This window comes from Chlorocebus sabaeus, chromosome 16, assembly GCF_047675955.1.
Source record: "Chlorocebus sabaeus isolate Y175 chromosome 16, mChlSab1.0.hap1, whole genome shotgun sequence".
Lineage (NCBI taxonomy): Eukaryota > Metazoa > Chordata > Mammalia > Primates > Cercopithecidae > Chlorocebus > Chlorocebus sabaeus.
The window spans coordinates 50,799,116-50,820,798 of NC_132919.1; the positions used below are offsets into that span (position 1 = coordinate 50,799,116).

At 59.5% G+C, this 21,683-nt stretch overlaps 1 protein-coding gene across 1 annotated transcript; it reads left to right on the forward strand.

The window, feature by feature from the left end:
- Window positions 1-219: 219 nt before the first annotated feature.
- EVPL (envoplakin) lies at window positions 220-21,246 on the forward strand. Its single transcript, XM_008011697.3, has 22 exons — window positions 220-317; window positions 3,266-3,365; window positions 3,731-3,885; window positions 3,967-4,093; window positions 5,147-5,272; window positions 5,459-5,497; window positions 5,658-5,819; window positions 5,905-6,012; window positions 6,132-6,227; window positions 8,616-8,741; window positions 9,203-9,349; window positions 9,686-9,840; window positions 10,028-10,125; window positions 10,374-10,546; window positions 12,633-12,811; window positions 12,896-13,034; window positions 13,153-13,346; window positions 13,686-13,836; window positions 15,890-15,973; window positions 16,097-16,207; window positions 16,311-16,403; window positions 17,433-21,246. The coding sequence occupies exons 1-22, from the start codon at window positions 220-222 to the stop codon at window positions 20,871-20,873; spliced, it is 6,102 nt and encodes a 2,033-aa protein (XP_008009888.3). The 3' UTR covers window positions 20,874-21,246.
- Window positions 21,247-21,683: the final 437 nt, after the last annotated feature.

The window sequence follows — 21,683 nt, forward strand, 5'->3', positions numbered from 1 at the left end:
GGCATGAGTGTGGTCGTTGTGGGTGCATGCGCGGCCCGGCCACCCGCTGCCTCACCTGCAAGGAGGGGCCTCCCAGAAACTCCCTTCCCCAGTGCCCAGCCGCCCCACCTCACCAGACTTAGCTGACCAGCCAGCAAGGACGCCCGCTGCCTCCCACCTGCCCTCCTGCCCTCCTTCGCCAGCCAAGCCCAGCCTGAGCCAGCACCTGCCTTTCCGACCATGTTCAAGGGGCTGAGCAAAGGCTCCCAGGGGAAGGGGTCCCCCAAGGGCTCCCCAGCCAAGGGGTCCCCCAAAGGCTCCCCCAGCAAGCACAGCCGGTGAGTGGGGCTGGGGGATGGGGAGCCGGGGAGCTGGGGTGGGGTTGGTGCCAGGCCCAGGTCCTTGAGCCACCTGGCGGCAGCAGCGGCCCAGAGCCCAGGACCAGCCCCGTGCTGGCATTTGGTGTCCCGAGGCCAAAGGGCCCATGGGTGGACTCTCTCCCGGCCTCGGGAGCCGCAGGCCTAGGCTGAACTTCAGCCCTGGCAGGAGGCAGGGGATGGCCTGGGGCTCCCCACATCGTCTCAGGGGGCCTGCGGGCCACGGATTGAGGCTGCTCAGCGGGAGAAGTGCTGGACAGGAGCCTGCACCGACGCCCTCCTCTGCCAGAGGCTGGGAGATGGGAGACCCTGACTGTCTGACTGCAGCTCTGCCCCAAGGCTCTACTTGACTGGGATGACCCCTGGGGCCTGGGTGCAGGGCATGAGGACTGAGGGGGTGGGATGGGGACCCTGGGGTAGGGACGCAGGGGCTGTGCTGCCTCCTGCCTAAGCCACAGCCCTCCCCAGAGCTCTCATACAGGGCCTTGCTGTATTGAAGAGTTAGGGGTTCATGGCCAGGCGCAGTGGCTCACACCTATAATCCCCGAACTTCAGGAGGCCAATGCAGGAGGATTCCTTGAGCCCAGGAGTTCGAGACCAGCCTGGGTAACATAGGGAGATCTTGTTTCTATAAAAAACTAAAAATAAAAAATAGCCAGGCATGGTGGCTCATGCCTATTGCTTGAGCCCAGGAGTCTGAGGCTGCAGTGAGCCATGATCACACCACTGTGCTCCCGCCTGCCTGGGTGACAGAGTGAGACTCTGCTTTAAAAAAAAAAAAAGCCTGGTGCTATGGCTCACGCCTGTAATCCTGCCACTCTGGGAGGCCGAGGCAGGTGGATCACTTGAGCCCAGGAGTTTGAGACCAGCCTGGGAAACATGACGAAACCCTGTCTCTACAGAAAATACAAAAATTAACTGGATATAGTGGTGCGTGCCTGTAGTCAGAGCTACTTGGGAGGCTGAGGTGAGAGGATCACTTGAGCCCGGGAAGTCGAGGCTGCAGTGAGCCGTGATCACTCCACTGCACTCTAGCCTGGGTGACAGAGGAAGACCCTGTCTGTTAAAACAAAACAAAACAAAATAGAGCTGGGGCTTCCTTTGCCGGGGGGTGTGGTGCAGGGGGCACTGGGCCTCCCTTGGACCAGCCGGCTCTCTGGGGCCCAGCCCCGGCTCTCTGTGGATGTGCTGGGCCGCGTTCTTGCCACTCACTGACTTCAGCTCCTCTGCAGGGGAGGCAGCAGCCCACCTGGGCCCAGGGTGTTGAGATAAGCACAGGGATGAAAGGCTGGTGTGGGAGTGGGGGTGCCCATTACCCCGATAAGGATCAAGGCACCAACAGACACCAAGGCTGGGCGTCTGGGCGGACGGGAAAGACAGTGGTTAAGACTCTCGGCTAACACTCTCGCTGAGTGACCTGTCCTCCCTGGGGTGCCTGAGCCCCACCCAGGGTGGAGTGTGCAGCTCCCGGTGGGAGCAGCCACCCCAGGAGGCGGGACCTGAGCAGGAGTGCCCGGGGCTCAGCACCTGCAGCTCCCACTGTCCAGGCAGGCTTCCCAGCAGTGTGCTCCTGGCCTGGTGCAGCTCGGTCCTCAGGGCCCTGTTGGCTCTGGTTGCAGCCCCCTCACCTCACGTGCGATCCACTCATTTGACACGAACTTACTGAGCACTTACTCTATGCCAGGACTGTTCTAGGCACTGGAGAGGTCTCTGTAGACAGAACCAACAGGCCCCTGCCTTCAAGGCACTAGCCCTCTAGTGGGATATAAACTAACACGTGCTGGGTGCCGACCCTGCACCAGGCCTGCACTGGATGTTTCAGATGGATAAATTCAATTAATGCTCACAATAGCCCTAAGGCATAGATATTTTTATTAAAATCCCGCTTTACAAGTGAGGAACCTCAGGCACAGAGAGGTTGAGTAACTTGCCCAAGGTCACACAGCATTAATGATGGAGCAAGATGAAACCAGGCTGTCTTGGCCACAGAGTTCTTCCAGACTGCTGTGCCTTCACCAGCACTGCCCCTTTGCCTGGGGTGGCCCATCCTTTGACTCAGTTCAAGGCTTCCCCTGCCCCAGGATAATGATCCCCCATAAGGCACTGTGCTCATGAGGCTTGGACCACTCTGCCCTCTTTTAGGTCTGCTTGACCTCGTGAACTCCAAACAGTGAGTGCGTGCACACAGCAGGTGCTCTATGGAGGCTGCAGGGCGAATGCACAGAAAAAGTCCTGGGGTGGAAGCAAGGCTTCCCCTCTGTCCCTGACCGTGTGACTCAGAGCAAGTCAGGGCCCAATCTGGGCTCTGAACCCTCAACTCTGGAGAATGTTACGGTGCCCGGCAGTGTCTTGCGCCTGCCCCCCCACCTGGCTCCGACAGTGTGAGGCTCCTCTAGACAGGCACTGGAGCCTCCACTCTGGCAAAGCCCCCCGGGCTGGGGGAGGTATGGGGATCACAGGGCTGGAGTGGGAGGAGGTGGGGGTGGAGGACATGCTGCTGCCTCCCCGCCCCAGCCAGCCCAACTGCCCCTCCCAGGGCCCAGCCCGGCTGGCTCAGGTACTAGTGGCTGAGCCGGTGATTCACTGACTCGGGGAGGGAATCGGCAGGCAGCTGGGTGGGGTCGGGGACTCACTGCCAGCACAGCTGGTTGAGACTGGGACACCGAGGCCGCCTGCCCCCCAGCACCACACAGACCTGAGACCCTCACCTTTGACCCTTCATGTGGGCAGTGCTGACACCCCCAACCAGGACTAGCTCACAGAGCCTCCTGCAGAGAGAAACCCGAGTCGGGGCAGTGAGCTAGGCTGTGGGGGCAGGGAGGGGTGGAGGGAGGGCAGGGGATGCCACCTGGGTGGGGCATAGAGGGGCCTCATCCACCAAGCTGCCCGCTGTCCTCTCCACCCACCAGGGCTGCCACTCAGGAGCTGGCCCTGCTCATCTCCCGCATGCAAGCCAACGCCGACCAGGTGGAGCGGGACATCCTGGAGACGCAGAAGAGGCTGCAGCAGGTGAGGCCCAGGCAGCAGTTGGCAGGGCGTGGGCAGGCTGGGTGGCATGGGAGGCCCATCATCAGGACTGGCACTCCCTGAGTGCCCCCGGTGATGGCGAAGATGGGACAGATGACCTTTGTCCTGCACCGCCCATCCCCTAACACACGGTAGGAGAGAGGACTCGGCTTCCTTCTTTGCTGGGCTCCCCTGTGTCCTTGTCACCTGCCTCACGGATGTCCTGGGCCTGACCCTGTGCCTGGCATGGGCCTCCAGGTTGGCCAGCATAGCTAGGGTCCCAGAGGTGGGGCTCAGGCCCACAGTGATGGGGCAGCAGGGGTGTGGGGGTCTGGGCCCTGGCGAGTCTGCCCATCCCCTGCCCATAGGACCGGCTGAACAGTGAGCAGAGCCAGGCCCTGCAGCACCAGCAGGAGACGGGCCGCAGCCTGAAGGAGGCCGAGGTGCTGCTCAAGGATCTCTTCCTGGACGTGGACAAGGCCCGGCGGTTCAAGCACCCGCAGGCTGAGGAGATCGAGAAGGAGTGAGTTGGGCTGCGGCAGGGCTGGGGGTCCCCGGGGAAGGCCCAGGCCCAGCCCTGACCTGCCGGCCACCTTCTTGACAGCATCAAGCAGCTGCACGAGCGGGTGACCCAGGAGTGTGCGGAGTACCGTGCCCTGTACGAGAAGATGGCGCTGCCCCCCGACGTGGGACCCAGGGTTGACTGGGCACGTGTGCTGGAGCAGAAACAGGTCAGGAGCTCAGTCACACCCCAGTGTGATCAGAGGGCGATACGGAACTGCATTTAATCCAGGGTCTGACCGTAGGCTTGAACCTGGGGTGGCTCAGGGGTCTAGGCAGGGAGACAGCAGAGCAGACAGTGCAGTCAGGGAAGACTTCCTGGAGGAAGAGGCACATGAAGAAACCTCAGAGGGGTGAGAAGGCTCGGTTGGGTCAGGGTGAAGTAGTGAGGAGAGGACCATTCCAGAAAGAAGGAGCAGGCCGGGCGCGGTGGCTCAAGCCTGTAATCCCAGCACTTTGGGAGGCCGAGACGGGCGGATCACGAGGTCAGGAGATCGAGACCATCCTGGCTAACACGGTGAAACCCCGTCTCTACAAAAAAAAATACAAAAAAAAAACTAGCTGGGCGAGGTGGCGGGCGCCTGTCGTCCCAGCTACTCGGGAGGCTGAGGCAGGAGAATGGCGTGAACCCGGGAGGCGGAGCTTGCAGTGAGCTGAGATCCGGCCACTGCACTCCAGCCCGGGCAACAGAGCAAGACTCCGCCTCAAAAAAAAAAAAAAAAAAAAAGAAGCAAAGGCTCCTGCCAGGAGGAAGCCTGGGGTTTGACGGGAAGTGGGGATTTCTGGGCAGGTGGGCAGAGCCAGGCCATGGGCATTCTGATCCCTGGGTGAGGAACTGTGCTGGATGCCACACAGAAGGGGTGTCATGATGACAATAGAGGGACAATGGGGAAGGGCCAGGGTGGAGCAGGGCGTGCTGAGGGCCCTAGAGCTTGGCTGGAGGTGTCCAGGCAGGAAGCACTGAGGCTGGGTCACAGACAAGGCAGGATGGAGCTAGGAGACTTCGCAGAGGCTGAGCCCAGCGTCTGGGAACCAGTGGGACTCAGGCCACTGCAGAATGGCCTCGGCCCTGAGTGAGCTGCAGGGCATGCACCCAGGCTGCTCCCACGCTGGTCCACGCTCTGCCCAAATGACCAAGTCCACTTCTCCGGGTGGGAGGCCCGTGGGGTTCTCTGGCTCCCCACCGCAGTCCTGTGGGGACTGAGCCGCCGGCTGTCCTGCAGAAGCAGGTCTGCGCGGGCCAGTACGGGCCGGGCATGGCGGAGCTGGAGCAGCAGATCGCCGAGCACAACATACTGCAGAAGGAGATCGAGGCCTACGGGCAGCAGCTGCGGAGCCTTGTGGGGCCGGTGGGTGAGCTGGGAGCATGTCACATCCCGGGCCAGCCCCAGCCCCTGTTTCTCCAGTCAGAGCCAGAGCTAGATTGGCTGGACCCTGGGGATAGGGGTGGCTGGGGTATGGCTGCCCAGATATTAGGGGGCCGTCTCCCTGCACCCCACCTCTTACGGGGTTGTTTCTCCCCTTGGTCGAGGCAGGATGCAGCCACCATCCGGAGCCAATACCGAGACCTACTGGTGAGCAGGCGGGAGGGTCGGACCGGGTGGCTGCGGGTGGGCGTGGGTGGCCGCCCAGACCCTGCACGGGGCCAGTGTTCCTGAGCGCGGCCCAACGGCGTCTTTTGCCCCCCACTTTCTCTCTCCCCACCCTGCTGCTGGCGGCGGGTCCTGAGCACAGAAGGCGGCGTCGTGGCGCGGGCAGAGCCTAGGCAGCCTGTACACTCACCTGCAGGGCTGCACGCGGCAGCTGAGCGTCCTGGCGGAGCAGCAGCGCCGCATCCTGCAGCAGGACTGGAGTGACCTCATGGCCGACCCCGCGGGCGTGCGGCGGGAGTATGAGGTTGGCGGGGAGAGGTTGGGGCCGGGTGGGGGCGGCCAGGGCCATCCTGGTCCTCACCGCCGCTCCCCACCCGACTCGCCCCCAGCACTTCAAGCAGCACGAGCTGCTGAGCCAGGAGCAGAGCGTGAACCAGCTGGAGGATGACGGTGAGCGCATGGTGGAGCTGCGGCACCCCGCGGTGGGGCCCATCCAGGTGCGCTGGGGGCAGGGCGAGAGTGAGAAGGGACGTGGTGGGCAGGGAAGAGGAGGAGGTGGGGCGGACGTGGGGTGGGGGCGGAGCGTGGTCCGAGGGCTTCGTGCTGCCGTCCCCAGGCCCACCAGGAGGCCCTGAAGATGGAGTGGCAGAACTTCCTGAACCTGTGCATCTGCCAGGAGACCCAGCTGCAGCACGTGGAGGACTACCGCCGGGTGAGCCCTCGGGCAGGCGGTAGGGGCAGCAGGGGCGGCAAGAGCGGCAAGGGCGGCAGGGGCAGGAGGTCCCACAGCACACCTGCCACAGGAGAGGCACCGCACGTCTCAACTAGACAGAGCTGGCAGGGCGCGGTGGCTCACACCTGTAATCCCAGCACTTTGGGAGGCCGAGGCTGGCGGCTCACTTGAGGTCAGGAGTTCGAGATCACCCTGGCCAACATGGTGAAACCCCATCTCTACTAAAAATACCAAAATTAGCCAGATGTGGTGGCGGGCGCCTGTAATCCCAGCTACTCAGGAGGCTGAGGCAGGAGAATCGCTTGAACCCAGGAGGCGGAGGTTGCAGTGGGCCGAGATTGGTCCACTGCACTCCAGCCTGGGTGACAGAGAGAGACTCCACCTGAAAAACAAAATAGAGCTGTGTGGTTGCCACTTGGTCCCAGAGGGAAGGTAAAGGCATGGGCACATTCTCAACAGGGTGAAGCGGTTCCCAGGGGGGTGAAAATTGTTTCTTAATGGCAGAAAAATATCTTAACTCTTATTATGCATGAAGTACAGATTCACAAACAGCATATCTGTGGTATTAAAATTTCATGGGGGCCAGGTGTGGTGGCTCACACCTGTAATCCCAGCACTTTGGGGGACCAAGCCAGGAGAATTGCTTGACCCCAGTAGTTCCAGACCAGTCTGGGCAACATAGCGAGACCCTGTCTCTATACAAATAGATAAATCTCTATCAAAATAGATAAATACATACATAAATAAATAAAATTTTATGGGGATGAGGTGGGGGAAATTATTATTATTATTATTATTATTTTTTTTTTTTTTTTTTTTTTTTTTTTTTTTTGAGACGGAGTCTGGCTCTGCCGCCCAGGCTTGAGTGCAGTGGCCAGATCTCAGCTCACTGCAAGCTCCGCCTCCCGGGTTCACGCCATTCTCCTGCCTCAGCCTCCCGAGTAGCTGGGACTACAGGCGCCCGCCACCTCGCCCGGCTAGTTTTTTGTATTTTTTAGTAGAAACGAGGTTTCACCGGGTTAGCCAGGATGGTCTCGATCTCCTGACCTTGTGATCCGCCCGTCTCGGCCTCCCAAAGTGCTGGGATTACAGGCTTGAGCCACCGCGCCCGGCGAGGTGGGGGAAATTAAAGAAAAGATTTCTTAAAAGCCTCTTTAAGAGAACAATAATGAAAAAAGGGGGTGAGAAAACTTGATATAATATACAACTGGGATTTGGGGACAGATAATGTTTCATACATTTTCCTGTAGAACCAGAAGACTGTGATCACACACATTGACAATAGTTCCATTAAAGCACCTGGGATGCTGCTTTAAAGCACAGCTCTTCTCCGGGGCTGGGACAAGTGCAGCCCCAATACCCTCTGTCCCAGCAAGAAAGACTTCAGGTGCTGGAGGGAGGCAGGTGTCGGTGCCCTTCATTTGTGCGGGAAGGATGAAGACCAAGTGTTTTATGACCCACTTACAAAAATTAAGTTCAGTGCACGAGTAAGACCCCATCTGCAAGAGCACAACAGTGATCAAAGGTCCTGCCGCCTGGGTAAGGAAAAAAAAGACCGACCAGAGTAGGGGAGAGTGACGGTTTAGGTTTAGCTGGTTTGTTTATCTGGTTTAGGTTTATCTGGTTCGTGTTTAGCTGGTTTAGGTTTAGCTGGTTTGTTTAGGTAGTTTGTGTTTAGCTGGTTTAGATTTAGCTGGTTTAAGTTTAGCTGGTTTAGGTTTACCTGGTTTATGTTTTTCTGGTTTAGGTTTAGCTGATTTGTGTTTAGTTGGTTTAAGTTTAGCTGGCTTAGGGCATGATCTTGGCTCATAGCAGCCTCCTGGGTTCAAGTGATTTTCATGCCTCTGCCTCCCGAGTAGCTGGGATTACAGGTGCCCGCCACCATGCCAGGCTAGTTTTTGTATTTTTAGTAGAGATGGGGTTTCACCATGTTGGCCAGGCTGGTCTTGAACTCCTGACTTCAGGTGATGTGCCTGCCTCAGCCTCCCAAAGTGCTGGGATTACAGGCATGAGCCACCACGCCCGGCCCAGAGTCCCTTTCTTCTGTCTCGTGCCCCTCAGAGTTCTGTTCTAGCACAGTAGTATCTGCAAGCATCACCTGGGGCCTGTGGGAGGCAGGCATGCGGGGCCCACCTGCACATCGGATCCAGCAGGTTTACTTTACTGGTTTAGTTTAGTTTATTGATTTAGTTTAGCTGGTTCACATTTATCTGGTTTAGGTTTAGCTGGTTTGTGTTTAGCTGGTTTAGGTTTAGCTGGTTTGTGTTTAGCTGGTTTAGGTTTAGCTGGCTTAGGTTCAGCTGGTTTGTAGGGTCAGTGGGCAGCAGGTTGCCCCAGGCTCTGCCCTTGACCACCCAGCGAACTCAGTTCCAGGAAGAGGCCGACTCGGTCAGCCAGACCCTGATGAAGCTCAACTCTAACTTGGATGCCAAGTACAGCCCTGCACCTGGGGGCCCCCCTGGCGCCCCCACAGAGCTGCTGCAACAGCTGGAGGTGAGACAACCCCACCAGGCCATTTGCACCCCACTTCTGGGAATTGGTCCTGTCCATCTTTCTGGGCCTCACCCCTTCTGCCTCGGTACCTAGTCCTATCCCAGGCCCTGGCCTGGGTGCTGGCGGGGGTCTGCTCTAGCAGGAGGTTGGCCAGGTACCAGCAAGCCCCTCCCACCTCTGGATGTCAGTTTCCTCATTTGCAGTGGGACAAGGGCAGCCTGGGAGAGCTCTGAGGCTCCTCTAGCTTCTGCTCGGAGGCCTGGGTGGTGCTGTGCCATCCCCCTCCCTGCAGCTAGCAGATCCCAGGATCCTAGGCCCCCAGAGAGGGGCTCCTTTTACTTTGCTGACTTAGAGACCCCTGCCTTCATGAAGGCCAGCCTCTGGTCCTTTGGAAGGACCTTTGGTGTGGCCAGCCCCCAGTGCAGCCTGGCCTGAGTCCCCACTGCCTGGGCCCCTGGCAGGCAGAGGAGAAACAGCTGGCCATCACTGAGAGAGCCACTGGGGACCTGCAGCAGCGTAGCCGGGATGTGGCCCCCCTGCCACAGCGAAGAAACCCACCTCAGCAGCCCCTGCACGTGGACAGCATCTGCGACTGGGACTCAGGAGAAGTGTGAACTCCCCCACCTCACCCCTGCCACCATCCAGCCCCTCCCAGCCCATCCCCTGTCCTGCCCAAGCCCATCCCTGCTGCATCCCCTGCTGTCTCCTGCTCCCACATCCGCCCTACTCCTTCCCTTGACCCAGACCCTCCTCTCTCCAAGTCCTGTCCTGCCTCTTTCCTACCCCAGCACCTCCCACCCTACTCTTGTCCCTGTTTCAGCTGCTGTCCCCATTTGTCTCTATCCCCAGCCCCTACTCTGCCCTAGCCTTGGCCCCCTGCCCCGCCCCAGCCTTGGCCCCCTGCCCCTGAGCCCGCAGGAGCCACTCCCTTTCTGTGCCCCCAGGTGCAGCTGCTGCGGGGTGAGCGGTATAAGCTGATAGATAACACTGACCCACACACCTGGGTCGTGCAGGGCCCTGGTGGGGAGACCAAGCGTGCTCCCGCCGCCTGCTTCTGCATCCCAGCACCTGACCCTGACTCCGTGGCCAGGGCCTCCCGGTAGGTCTGTGTAGGGTTACTCAGGGGCAGGCTGTGGGCAGAGCAGGCTGGCCCTATGCTGTCCAAGGCCATGGCCCGGCAGACCCCTGCTCAAAGGCCGGCCTTCACCTGCAGCTGCGTCTACTGGGGCTGGGGAGGGAGAGAGGCAGAGTGGGGACCTCCTTATCCGACCCCCTCTTCGTTCTAGGCTGGCCTCGGAGCTGCAGGCCCTGAAGCAGAAATTGGCCACAGTCCAGAGCCGCCTGAAGGCCAGCGCTGCAGAGTCTGTTCGGCCCAGCCAGCAGGGTACCCAGGGTGGCCCGGGGAGGGGTGGCTATGGGGCTGGAGGGAGTAGATTCCAACTTCCGACTGGTCTGTGATGGGCAGGGGTCGCCTTGCATTAGGGACCACCACTCTGGGGATTTCTTCTCTGGGGTGGCCCTGCCATCCCCTCCACCCTACCCTGACAGGACCCTCTGTGGGCACCTGGTGGGGGCACCCATCTGGCAGTCAGGAGATAGGCCCTGGGCCCTCACCAGCACCTCTGCCCCCAGCTCCATCTGGCTCGGCCCCAGCCAACCCACAGGCCCAGAAGCTCCTGACACAGATGACCCGGCTGGATGGGGACCTGGGACAGATAGAGAAGCAGCTGCTGGCCTGGGCACGGGCCCCGCTGAGCCGCACCACACCCCTGGAGGACCTGAAGGGCCGCATCCACAGCCACGAGGTGGGTGAGCGGCGGGCAGGGGCAGCTGGGATGGGAAGCGGCCCGGCCCTGATGCTCACACTTGAGGGAAGGGAGTCAAGTGCAGGAGCAGCGGCTGGGATGGAGGTGGAGAAGGGAGTGGACGGACCTGGGCTCAAACAAGCTGGTTCCCCTCCTGGCTCCTCCACTGACCAGCTCCGTGATCTTGGACTACATCATTCTCTGGGCCTTGGTTTCCTCATCCCTGAAGCAGATATAATAATGCCCAGCTCACCTGATCATTCAGGAAGGTTCCAGTAGGGCCCAATGTCATCACCCCCAGGAAGTGTTCTGGCGAAGCTCCTGAAATAGCAAGGGAGCCTGGAGAATCTTAGGAAGAGATGTCCCCTGGCTGCAAGGGGGAGCCTTCCTGGGGAGGTTGCAGCGTTGTGTAAACTCCTCACCCAAGAACAGCAAGCTGTCTGCCACGTGGACTCAACCCTCCCGGAAGTTGTCAAAGTGAAACCCATACCGGGTCACAGTCTGGGTTATCCTTCCAAACCAGTTTCTTTTCTTTTCTTGAGACAAAGTCTCTCCATCACCCAGGCTGGCACGATCTCGGCTCACTGCAACCTGTGCCTCTGGGGTTCAAGCGATTCTCCTGCCTCAGCCTCCCGAGTAGCTGGGATTACAGGTGCCTGCCACCACTCCCAGCTAATTTTTTGTATTTTTAGTAGAGATGGGGTTTCACCATGTTAGCCAGGCTGGTGTAGAACTCCTGAGCTCAAGTGATCCACCCATCTCGGCCTCCCAGAGTGCTGGGATTACAGGTGTGAGCCACTGTGCCTGGTCTGTTTTTTTGTTTTTTGAGATGGGGTCTCACTCTGTCACCCAGGCTGGAGTACAGTGGTGTGCAGTGGTATAATCTCAGCTCACTGCAACCTCTACCTCCCAGGCTTGAGTGATCCTCCCACCTCAGCCTCTCGAGTAGTTGGGACCGCAGGCGCAACACTGAGCCTAGCTAATTTTTTTTGGTAGGGATGGGGTTTTGCCATGTTGCCCAGGCTGGTCTCAAACTCCTGAGCTCAAGTCATCCTCCCACCTTGGCCTCCCAAAGTGCTAGGATTACAGGCATGAGTCACTGCACCTGGCCATATTATTATTATTTTGAGATGGGGTCTTGCTTTGTTGCCCAGGCTGGAGGGCAGTGGCATGATCAAGGCTCACTATAGCCTCAACCTCCTGGTCTCAATCCCCCTGTCTTCACCTCCCAAGAAGCTGGGTCCTTAGGTTTTGAAGTCATAGCATCTGCCACATCAGTGGTATTGGGGTCCAGGAGAAGCCCAGTTAGACTGGGTGGTGGGTGGTACCTGGTGCAGTCAGCACTGCTTGGTGACGGAGGGGGCAGATGAGTGAATAGCTGATGAAAGAATAAGGGCAACAGTCCCTAGTGGGCAGAGCCAGGGCTTTGGCTAGAGCAACAGGGCCAGGGGACCTGATGGTCTCGTGAGCAGGACAGTGACATGAAGATGACTGTAGGTAACTGTGTGCCTGGCACTCACTGCTGAGCTCCAGACACAGGCTCTCATGTCATCCTCCCATCAATCATTCTTTTTTATTTATTTCATTTTTTTGAGATGGAGTCTTGCTCTTGTCACTCAGGCTGGAGTACAGCGGTGTGATCTCAGCTTGCTGCAACCCCCATCTCCTGGGGTTCAAGCAATTCTCCTGCCTCAGCCTCCTGGGTAGCTGGGATTACAGGTGCACACCACTACGGCTGGCTAATTTTTGTATTTTTAGTAGAGACAGGGTTTCGCCATGTTGGCCAGGGTGGTCTCGAACTCCTGACCTCAAGCAATCGGCCCGCCTCTGCCTTCCAAAGTGCTGGGATTACAGGTGTGAGCCACTGCGCCCAGCCCCTCCTATCTATCATTCTGTAGATGAGGAGACTGAGGGTCAGAGAGGTTGATCTGCCCCAGGTCATCCACAGAGGAACGAGTGGAGCCAGGACTGAACCCAGTTCTCTGGCCTGAGCCCATGCCTCCATGGGCGCAGAGTTAGGGTATACTGGTAGAAGAGTCAGGTGGAACCCACCTGCCCAGAGATCCCTGACCCCGCCCCTCTTTAGGGCACAGCCCAGCGTCTGCAGAGCCTGGGAGCAGAGAAGGAGACAGCCCAGAAGGAGTGTGAGGCGTTTCTGTCCACGAGGCCCGTGGGCCCCGCTGCCCTGCAGCTGCCCGTGGCCCTCAACAGCGTGAAGAACAAGTTCAGTGATGTGCAGGTTCTGTGCAGCCTCTACGGGGAGAAGTGAGTGCTCTGGGGTCAGGGCAGCCAGGCAGGGCAGCAGCGTGTGGCCCAGGGAGTGTCTGAGTCTTGCCTCCTCTGTGGCAGAGCCAAGGCTTCCCTGGGTCTGGAGCAGCAGATCCAGGATGCTGACAGGGTCATCCGAGGCTTTGAGGCCACCCTGGTGCAGGAGGCCCCCATCCCTGCCGAACCGGGTGCTCTGCAGGAGAGGGTCAGTGAGCTGCAGGTAAGGGACCAGCCAGGGCCTCCTGGTGGCAGAGGGACTCAGCATTCGGGGGAGGGTGGGGTGGACACGGTATCTCCCCAGCCACGAGGGTGCACAGCTGCATCCCCTCCTCCCACAGCGCCAGCGGAGGGAGCTGCTGGAACAGCAGGCCTGTGTGCTGGGGCTGCACCGCGCGCTGAAGACCTCGGAGCATGCCTGCGCCGCGCTGCAGAACAACTTCCAGGAGTTCTGCCAAGACCTGCCTCACCAGCAGCGCCAGGTGCAAGCCCTCACCGACCGCTACCACGCTGCAGGGGACCAGCTGGACCTGCGGTGAGCGACTGGGTCCTCGGGGCACAGCGTGTGGGCTGGTGCAGAGGCAGGCATTGCTGCCTACAAGCTGTGTGATCCTGGGCTAGTGACTGCACTTCTCTGAAGCTGTTTCCTCACCTCTAACATGAGATAACAACAGCGCTTATCTCCCAGGGTGGTGCCTGGTGGAGACCGTCCCATCTCTGAATTCCCAGGGTCAGGGAGTGGGGATCTGCACAGCAGGTCACTCGGGCCTCCTGACCTGCCCCCAGGAGGAGGCTCCCAGCAGCCTCCCTGTGCACCTGCCCCTGTCCCCAGAGGGCAGGTCTCATCTCTGTTCTGGGCCTCGTCCTCCTGCAGGGAGAAGATGGTGCAGGATGCCGCCCTCACTTATCAGCAGTTCAAGAACTGCAAGGATAACCTGAGCTCCTGGCTGGAGCACCTGCCCCACAGCCAGCTGCGGCCCAGCGACGGCCCCAGCCAGATCGCCTACAAGCTGCAGGCACAGAAGGTGAGGCTGAGGCAGGGACAGCTGCCTGTGCCCATGTCGTCCCCTAGTGGCCAAAGCTCAGAAGAGCTCTAAGGGGCTTCAAAGCCCAGGGCACGGAGGCCTTGGGCCCCTTCCCTGGCCTCCAGCTGAAATGCTTCACTTTGCCCACAGACGGGACCAGCACATCTCTGGCCTGACTGGGGCAATGGGATTTACAAGCTCAGGCCACAGAGCCCTGAGGGTTCCAGTCACTACTGCATTTTCCTCATCAAGCCCCTGCCATGTACCAGACAATGGGTTCACTGGGGTACAACCCTGCACCCAGGCAGCTCCCAGTCTAGTGGGGGAGGTCTGTGATGCTGATAAGCATTGGTGGGAGAAGTCAGCGTGCTGTGGGTGCCCCCAGGCTGGACACCCATGCGGGTCAGGGTCGGTGGTGTGGGAGGAAGCAAGTGTAGTGGGGGGAAGGATGAAGTGTCCCATGCAGAGGGCATGGCAGTCAGGGGAAAGGAGGGGGACTCAGGGGTGAGGACGACCAGATGGGCAGACCACACAGGCCCTTCCGGCACGGGATCCAGGCTGCGCTCTCTCCTGCGGCCTCCAGAAGCTGCTGGGGAGGGGATGCTTCCAGGCCAGTGTTTAGAAGCTGGCTCTGGCTGCCGAGTAGAGAATGACTAAAAGGGTGGGAATGAAGACATGGAGGACCACAAGGAGCCAGGGTGGAAATCCAGTTGAGAGAGAGTGGTGGCCTGGCCGGGGAAGGGACCATAGCACAGGGCGAGGTGGGCAGGTCTGAAATGGACATGGCAGAATTAGGTGGACTTGGTGACTGCTTGAAGGGGACAGTGAGTGAGACGGACAGGGCCCGGTGGTACCCAGAGTTCTGTTGGGGACAACTGGGAAGAGGGGGCACCTCCACCTGAGGCAGGAACACAGGGAACAGAGCATATTTGGGGAGAGGAATGGGGCCAGCTGGGTCATGCTGAAATGAGGTGGCCAGGACAGCCAAGGGCAGCGGGGAGGTGGAGGTAGGCATATGGGAGGGAACTGGGGCTGGGGGTTCCCCTAGGAGATCATGAGAGCAAAGATGGGTCTGGGACTGCCAGAAAATGAGAATTTCTGGGGAGAGAGTAGGGAGGTGACATTGGGAAGGGGGCCTGGGACAGAGATTCTCAGCCCTGGCTGCAAACTAGAATCTCCCAGGGAGCTTTTAAAACATCCCCAGGCCAGGACCCCTCCCCAGACCAAATAAATTGTATTATTGTGGTCAGAGCATCAGTATATTAAGTTCCCAGGTGAATAAAAGTGGGCATCCCGGGTTAAGAACTCTCCAATTGGAGCCATTTTTCTGGATGAGCTGTAGCAGCATCAGCTGGAGACTTGTCAGAAATGTGAATTCTCAGGGCCACCCGGACCTGCTGGTCCTGATGTGCAGGTGGGCCCCGCATGCCTGCCTCCCACAGGCCCCAGGTGATGCTCACAGATACTACTGTGCTAGAACGGAATTCTGAGGGGCACGAGGCTGAAGAAGGGGACTCTGGGCTGGGCATGGTGGCTCATGCCTATAATCCCAGCACTTTGGGAGGCTGCGGCAGGCAGATCACCTGAGGTCAGGAATTCGAGACCAGCCTGGCCAACATGGTGAAACCCCGTCTCTACTAAAAATACAAAAATTAGCCTGGCGTGGTGGCAGGCACCTGTAATCCCAGCTATTTGGGAGGCTGAGGCATGAAAATCACTTGAACCCAGGAGGCTGCAGTGAGCCGAGATCACGCACTCCAACCTGGGTGACAGAGCAAGACTTGGGAAAGAAGAAAGAGAGAAAGAGAAGAAACAAACAGAAAGAGAAAGAAAAGAAAAGAAAAGATTCTGCCAAGGTGCCTTGGAGAGGAAGGAGGAAAAGCAGAGAGAATGATGTCAGGGAAAGGAGGGAATCTGGCCCAGGTCTCCCTCCCTGCCCTTTCTGTCCCTGGGAGGCAGCACTGGCTGACTGTGGCCCTAGAGGCACTGGCTAGAGGAGAGTCAGGGTGAGTGGAATTTCCTGGCCTCCTGACTCTGGGTTCTTCCCTGGCAGAGACTGATGCAGGAGATCCAGAGCCGAGAGCGGGACAGGGCCATGGCATCCCGCCTCTCCCAGGCCCTGCAGGCGGCGCTCCAGGTAAGCAGCTTGCCTTCAACTTGCGCCTCTCCATGCATCACCCTTGTCCCTCTTCCAGCCCTATCCCCCACACCCAGCTTCCCCCACTGGCTGCCAGCCTGCTTTCCTTTTCGCCCTGCTCAGGACTATGAGCTGCAGGCAGACACCTACCGCTGCTCTCTGGAGCCCACCCTGGCAGTGTCAGCCCCCAAGAGACCCCGAGTGGCTCCCCTGCAGGAGAGCATCCATGCCCAGGTGAGATGGGACCTGGCAGGGCTCAGTGGACCTTAGCACCAGCTCTGCAGGCTCCAAGGCAGGAGCTGACTCTGCCCTTCCCCTCTCCCTCTGCCCTCTCCAGGAGAAGAACCTTGCAAAGGCCTGTACTGAGGTTGCAGCAGCCCAGCAGCAGATTCTTCAGCAGCTGGAGTTTGCTAGAAAAATACTGGAGAAGGTACACAGACAACACCTACACCTTTCCCACAACAGCCAGGAATAACCAGGAATGCCCACTCCATTCCCAAAATGCCAGGCTCTCACCCTGGTAGTCTCCCTTCCTCCTCTCCCCCCTGCCTGCAGCCCCTGGGCAGCCCTGGCTGCTGGAGAGGGGCGCAGCTTCCGGCCACTCAGTTTTCTCTCCAGCAGCTCTTACAGGCTGGTGTCCATCCCAGGGTTAGGCCCTGGAGATGGCATTCAGTGTGGTCACAGCTTGGCCACTGGGCGTCCTCCAATGGGACAGGACCTCTAACCCCAGAGAGCAGAGAAAATCTCCATAGAGCCTTCAGCCTTAGCCACCTGGTTCTCCACCCTCGAGCCAGAACTTCTCCAGGACTCCTGGTGACTTACTAGCTTTTCTGTTACCCTCGGCCACAGTCAGTGTCCCTGGATGGAAGGGGAAAGGGGAGAAGTTCTGGAGGGACAGGGAGAATCTGTCCTGTTTGCATTTTTTTTTTTTTTTTTTTTTTGAGATGGAGTCTCGCTCTATCACCAAGGCCGGAGTGCAATGGCACAATCTCAGCTCGCTGCAACCTCCACCTCCCTGGTTCAAGTGATTCTTCTGCCTCAGCCTCCTGAGTAACTGGGATTACAGCATGCATCACCACACCCAGCTAATTTTTTGTATTTTTAGTAGAGATGGGGTTTCACTATGTTGGTCAGGCTGGTCTCGAACTCCTGACCTCAGGTGATCCGCCCACCTTGGCCTCCCAAAGTGTTGGGATTACAGGCATCAGCCATCGCACCTGGCCCCTATTTGCGCTTTCTAATGCAAACCAGGCCTGCACACTGCCTTGGGTCCTAAAATCGTTGCATTGACTGGGTCTTCTCAAAATCCTATATCCAAGCATCTTAGGTCTTCAGCTCCACCTCTGAGGACCCACTGGGGAGTCTCAGGAAAGAGGGAGGGGTCTTTCATCTCAGGAAAAACATGAAGCTCTTATCTCCACCGCCCACCCCCGTGCTCTACCCTTCTTCCTCTCTGCAGAAGGAGCTCAGTGAGGACATCCGAGGGACCCACGATGCAAAGCAGGGCTCCGAGACCCCTGCCCAAGCAGGGAGAGAGTCAGAGGCCCTGAAGGCCCAGCTGGAAGAGGAGAGGAAGCGGGTGGCCCAAGTGCAGCGTGAGCTGGAGGCCCAGAGGAGCCAGCTGCTGCAGCTGAGGACCCAGCGGCCCTTGGAGAGGCTGGAGGAGAAGGAAGTGGTGGAGTTCTACCGGGACCCCCAGCTGGAGGGCAGCCTGTCCAGGGTGAAGGCCCAGGTAGAGGAGGAGAGCAAGCGGCGGGCTGGCCTGCAGGCAGACCTGGAAGTGGCAGCCCAGAAGGTCGTGCAACTGGAGAGCAAGAGGAAGACCATGCAGCCTCATCTGCTGACCAAGGAGGTCACCCAGGTAGAGAGGGACCCCGGCCTGGACAGCCAGGCGGCCCAGCTCAGGATCCAGATCCAGCAGCTCCGCAGGGAGGATGCCGTCATCTCAGCCCGGCTGGAAGGGCTGAAGAAGGAGCTACTGGCCCTTGAGAAGAGGGAGGTGGACGTGAAGGAGAAGGTTGTGGTGAAAGAAGTGGTCAAGGTGGAGAAGAATCTGGAAATGGTCAAGGCCACCCAGGCTCTGAGGCTGCAGATTGAGGAGGATGCTGCCCGGAGGAAGCAGGCGGAGGAGGCTGTGACCAAGCTACAGGCTCGCATCGGAGACCTGGAGCGGGCTATCAGCTTGGTGGAGCCCAAGGTCATCGTGAAGGAGGTGAAGAAGGTGGAGCAGGACCCAGGGCTCCTCCAGGAGTCCTCCAGGCTGAGGAGCCTTCTCGAGGAGGAGAGGAGCAAGAACGCGACACTGGCCAGGGAGCTGAGCGACCTGCACAGCAAGTACAGCATGGTGGAGAAGCAGAGGCCCAAAGTGCAGCTCCAGGAGCGCGTCCACGAGATCTTCCAGGTGGATCCGGAGACAGAGCAGGAGATCACTCGGCTCAAGGCCAAGCTGCAAGAGATGGCGGGCAAGAGGAGCGGTGTGGAGAAGGAGGTGGAGAAGCTGCTGCCCGACCTAGAGGTCCTGCGGGCCCAGAAGCCCACGGTGGAGTACAAGGAGGTGACCCAGGAGGTGGTGAGGCACGAGAAGAGCCCCGAGGTGCTGCGCGAGATCGACCGCCTGAAGGCTCAGCTCAATGAGCTCGTCAACAGCCACGGGCGCTCCCAGGAGCAGCTCATTCGCCTGCAGGGTGAGCGCGACGAGTGGAGGCGCGAGCGGGCCAAGGTGGAGACCAGGACGGTGAGCAAGGAGGTGGTGCGCCACGAGAAGGATCCGGTGCTGGAGAAGGAAGCAGAGCGGCTCCGCCAGGAGGTGCGGGAGGCGGCCCAGAAGAGACGGGCCGCGGAGGACGCGGTGCACGAGCTGCAGAGCAAGAGCCTGCTGCTGGAGAGGAGGAAGCCCGAGGAGAAGGTGGTGGTGCAGGAGGTCGTGGTCACCCAGAAGGACCCGAAGCTGCGCGAGGAGCATAGCCGGCTGAGCCGGAGCCTGGACGAGGAGGTGGGCCGGCGGCGCCAGTTGGAGCTTGAGGTGCAGCAGCTGCGGGCCAGCGTAGAGGAGCAGGAGGGCCTGCTCAGCTTCCAGGAGGACCGCAGCAAGAAGCTGGCCGTGGAGAGGGAGCTGCGGCAGCTGACCTTGAGGATCCAGGAGCTCGAGAAGCGGCCTCCCACGGTGCAGGAGAAGATCATCATGGAGGAAGTGGTCAAGCTGGAGAAGGACCCGGACCTGGAGAAATCCACGGAAGCCCTGCGGCGGGACCTGGACCAGGAGAAGGCCCAGGTGACGGAGCTGCATCGGGAGTGTAAGAACCTGCAGGTCCAGATTGACGTTCTCCAGAAAGCCAAATCGCAGGAGAAGACCATCTACAAGGAAGTGATCCGGGTGCAGAAGGACCGCGTGCTGGAGGACGAGCGGTCCCGCTTGTGGGAGATGCTCACCAGGGAGCGCACTGCCCGGCAGGCCAGGGAGGAGGAGGCGCGGCGCCTGCGGGAGCGCATTGACCGGGCCGAGAGGCTGGGGAGGACCTGGTCCCGGGAGGAGGCTGAACTGCAGAGGGCCCGGGACCAGGCGGACCAGGAGCGTGGGCGGCTGCAGCAGGAGCTGCGGGCTCTGGAGAGGCAGAAGCAGCAGCAGACACTGCAGCTGCAGGAGGAGTCGAAGCTGCTTAGCCAGAAGACAGAGAGCGAGCGGCAGAAGGCGGCCCAGCGGGGCCAGGAGCTCTCACAGCTCGAGGCGGCCATCCTCCGCGAGAAGGACCAGATCTACGAGAAGGAGCGGACCCTCCGGGACCTCCACGCCAAGGTGAGCCGGGAGGAGCTCAGCCAGGAGACCCAGACGCGAGAGACCAACCTTTCCACCAAGATCTCCATCCTGGAACCCGAGACAGGGAAGGACATGTCCCCGTACGAGGCCTACAAGAGAGGCGTCATCGACAGAGACCAGTACCTACAGCTGCAGGAGCTTGAGTGCGACTGGGAGGAGGTCACCACCTCGGGGCCCTGTGGGGAGGAGTCTGTGCTCCTGGACCGCAAGAGCGGGAAGCAGTACTCTATCGAGGCGGCCCTTCGCTGCCGGCGCATCTCTAAGGAGGAGTACCATCTGTACAAGGATGGCCACCTGCCCATCTCTGAGTTTGCACTGCTTGTGGCTGGGGAGACCAAGCCAAGCTCCTCGCTCTCCATCGGCTCTATCATCTCCAAGTCCCCACTTGCCTCCCCGGTCCCCCAGAGCACCAGTTTCTTCTCTCCCAGCTTCTCTCTCGGGCTCGGTGATGACAGCTTCCCTATCGCCGGAATCTATGACACAACCACAGACAACAAGTGCAGCATCAAGACGGCCGTGGCCAAGAACATGCTGGACCCCATCACTGGGCAGAAGCTACTGGAGGCCCAGGCGGCCACAGGGGGCATCGTGGACCTGCTCAGCCGTGAGCGCTACTCTGTGCACAAGGCCATGGAGAGGGGCCTGATCGAGAACACCTCCACACAGAGGCTGCTCAACGCCCAGAAGGCCTTCACTGGCATCGAGGACCCTGTCACCAAGAAGAGGCTGTCGGTGGGCGAGGCCGTCCAGAAGGGGTGGATGCCCCGGGAGAGTGTGCTTCCACACCTGCAGGTGCAGCACCTGACCGGGGGGCTCATTGACCCCAAGAGGACAGGCCGCATCCCCATCCAGCAGGCCCTCCTCTCCGGGATGATCAGCGAGGAGCTGGCCCAGCTCCTGCAGGACGAGTCCAGCTACGAGAAGGATTTGACAGACCCCATCTCCAAGGAACGGCTGAGCTACAAGGAGGCCATGGGCCGCTGCCGCAAAGACCCCCTGAGTGGCCTGCTGCTCCTGCCAGCAGCACTGGAGGGGTACCGCTGCTACCGCTCCGCATCGCCCACTGTCCTGCGCTCCCTGCGCTGACAGGCCAAACAGCCAGTAGGGAAGTGTGTGTTTGGGACAGGTAGGATACGTACACCTCTTGCCCCAGAGCAGCCTCATCCCAGGCAGTGGGTCTTCCCCCTGCCCGACCACTGTTTTATTATTTTACTAACTTGGTGTTGGGCTCCCTCCCCTAAGCTTGGTGCCTGATCCATCCCCAGACCAGGACAGCAGCCACTCAGTTCTTCCTCCACCTCCACCCAGTGATCCCAATAAACAAATTCTCTCTCCCTGTGCCATGTGGTGTCCCATTCGTTCACATTTGAGAGCACAGGATCCAGGTGTCTGGGAGATGAGTGCAGGGACAGCATTGCTCAAGTCCTTCCCTGGGCGGACATGCTCAGTTTGCCTGCCTAGGAAAAGGGCATCCTCAGAGATTATGGTTTAAAATCACTAAAGGAAGCGGGGCACGGTGGCTCACACCTGTAATCCCAGCACTTAGGGAGGCCAAGGCAGGTGGATCACGAGGTCAGGAGTTCGAGGACAACTTGACCAACATGGTAAAACCCCATCTCTACTAAAATACAAAATTTAGCTGGGTGTGGTGGTGCGTGCCTGCAATCCCCACTACTCAGGAGGCTGAGGCAGGAGAATTGCTCGAACCTGGGAGGCGGAGGTTGCAGTGAGCCGAGATTGTGTCACTGCACTCTAGCCTGGGTGACAGAGTGAGACTCTGTGCCAAAAAAAAAAAAAAAAAAGATCACGGGACAGCTCCTGTCTCCCCACCTGCTCCTTGCTCCTTGCCCATTTCCCCGCTGTCTCAGTTTGGGCCAGAGCTGTCTCCAGCCCTGT

What these genes read in the sequence shown, in the direction of transcription:
- EVPL (XM_008011697.3), top strand. Translation starts at nt 220, where the DNA reads ATGTTCAAGGGGCTGAGCAAAGGCTCCCAGGGGAAGGGGTCCCCCAAG. An exon ending in GTGTGCTGGAGCAGAAACAG is followed by an intron (nt 4,094 to 5,146) that starts GTCAGGAGCTCA and finishes GCTGTCCTGCAG; the next exon opens with AAGCAGGTCTGCGCGGGCCA. An exon ending in CTAGAAAAATACTGGAGAAG is followed by an intron (nt 16,404 to 17,432) that starts GTACACAGACAA and finishes TCCTCTCTGCAG; the next exon opens with AAGGAGCTCAGTGAGGACAT.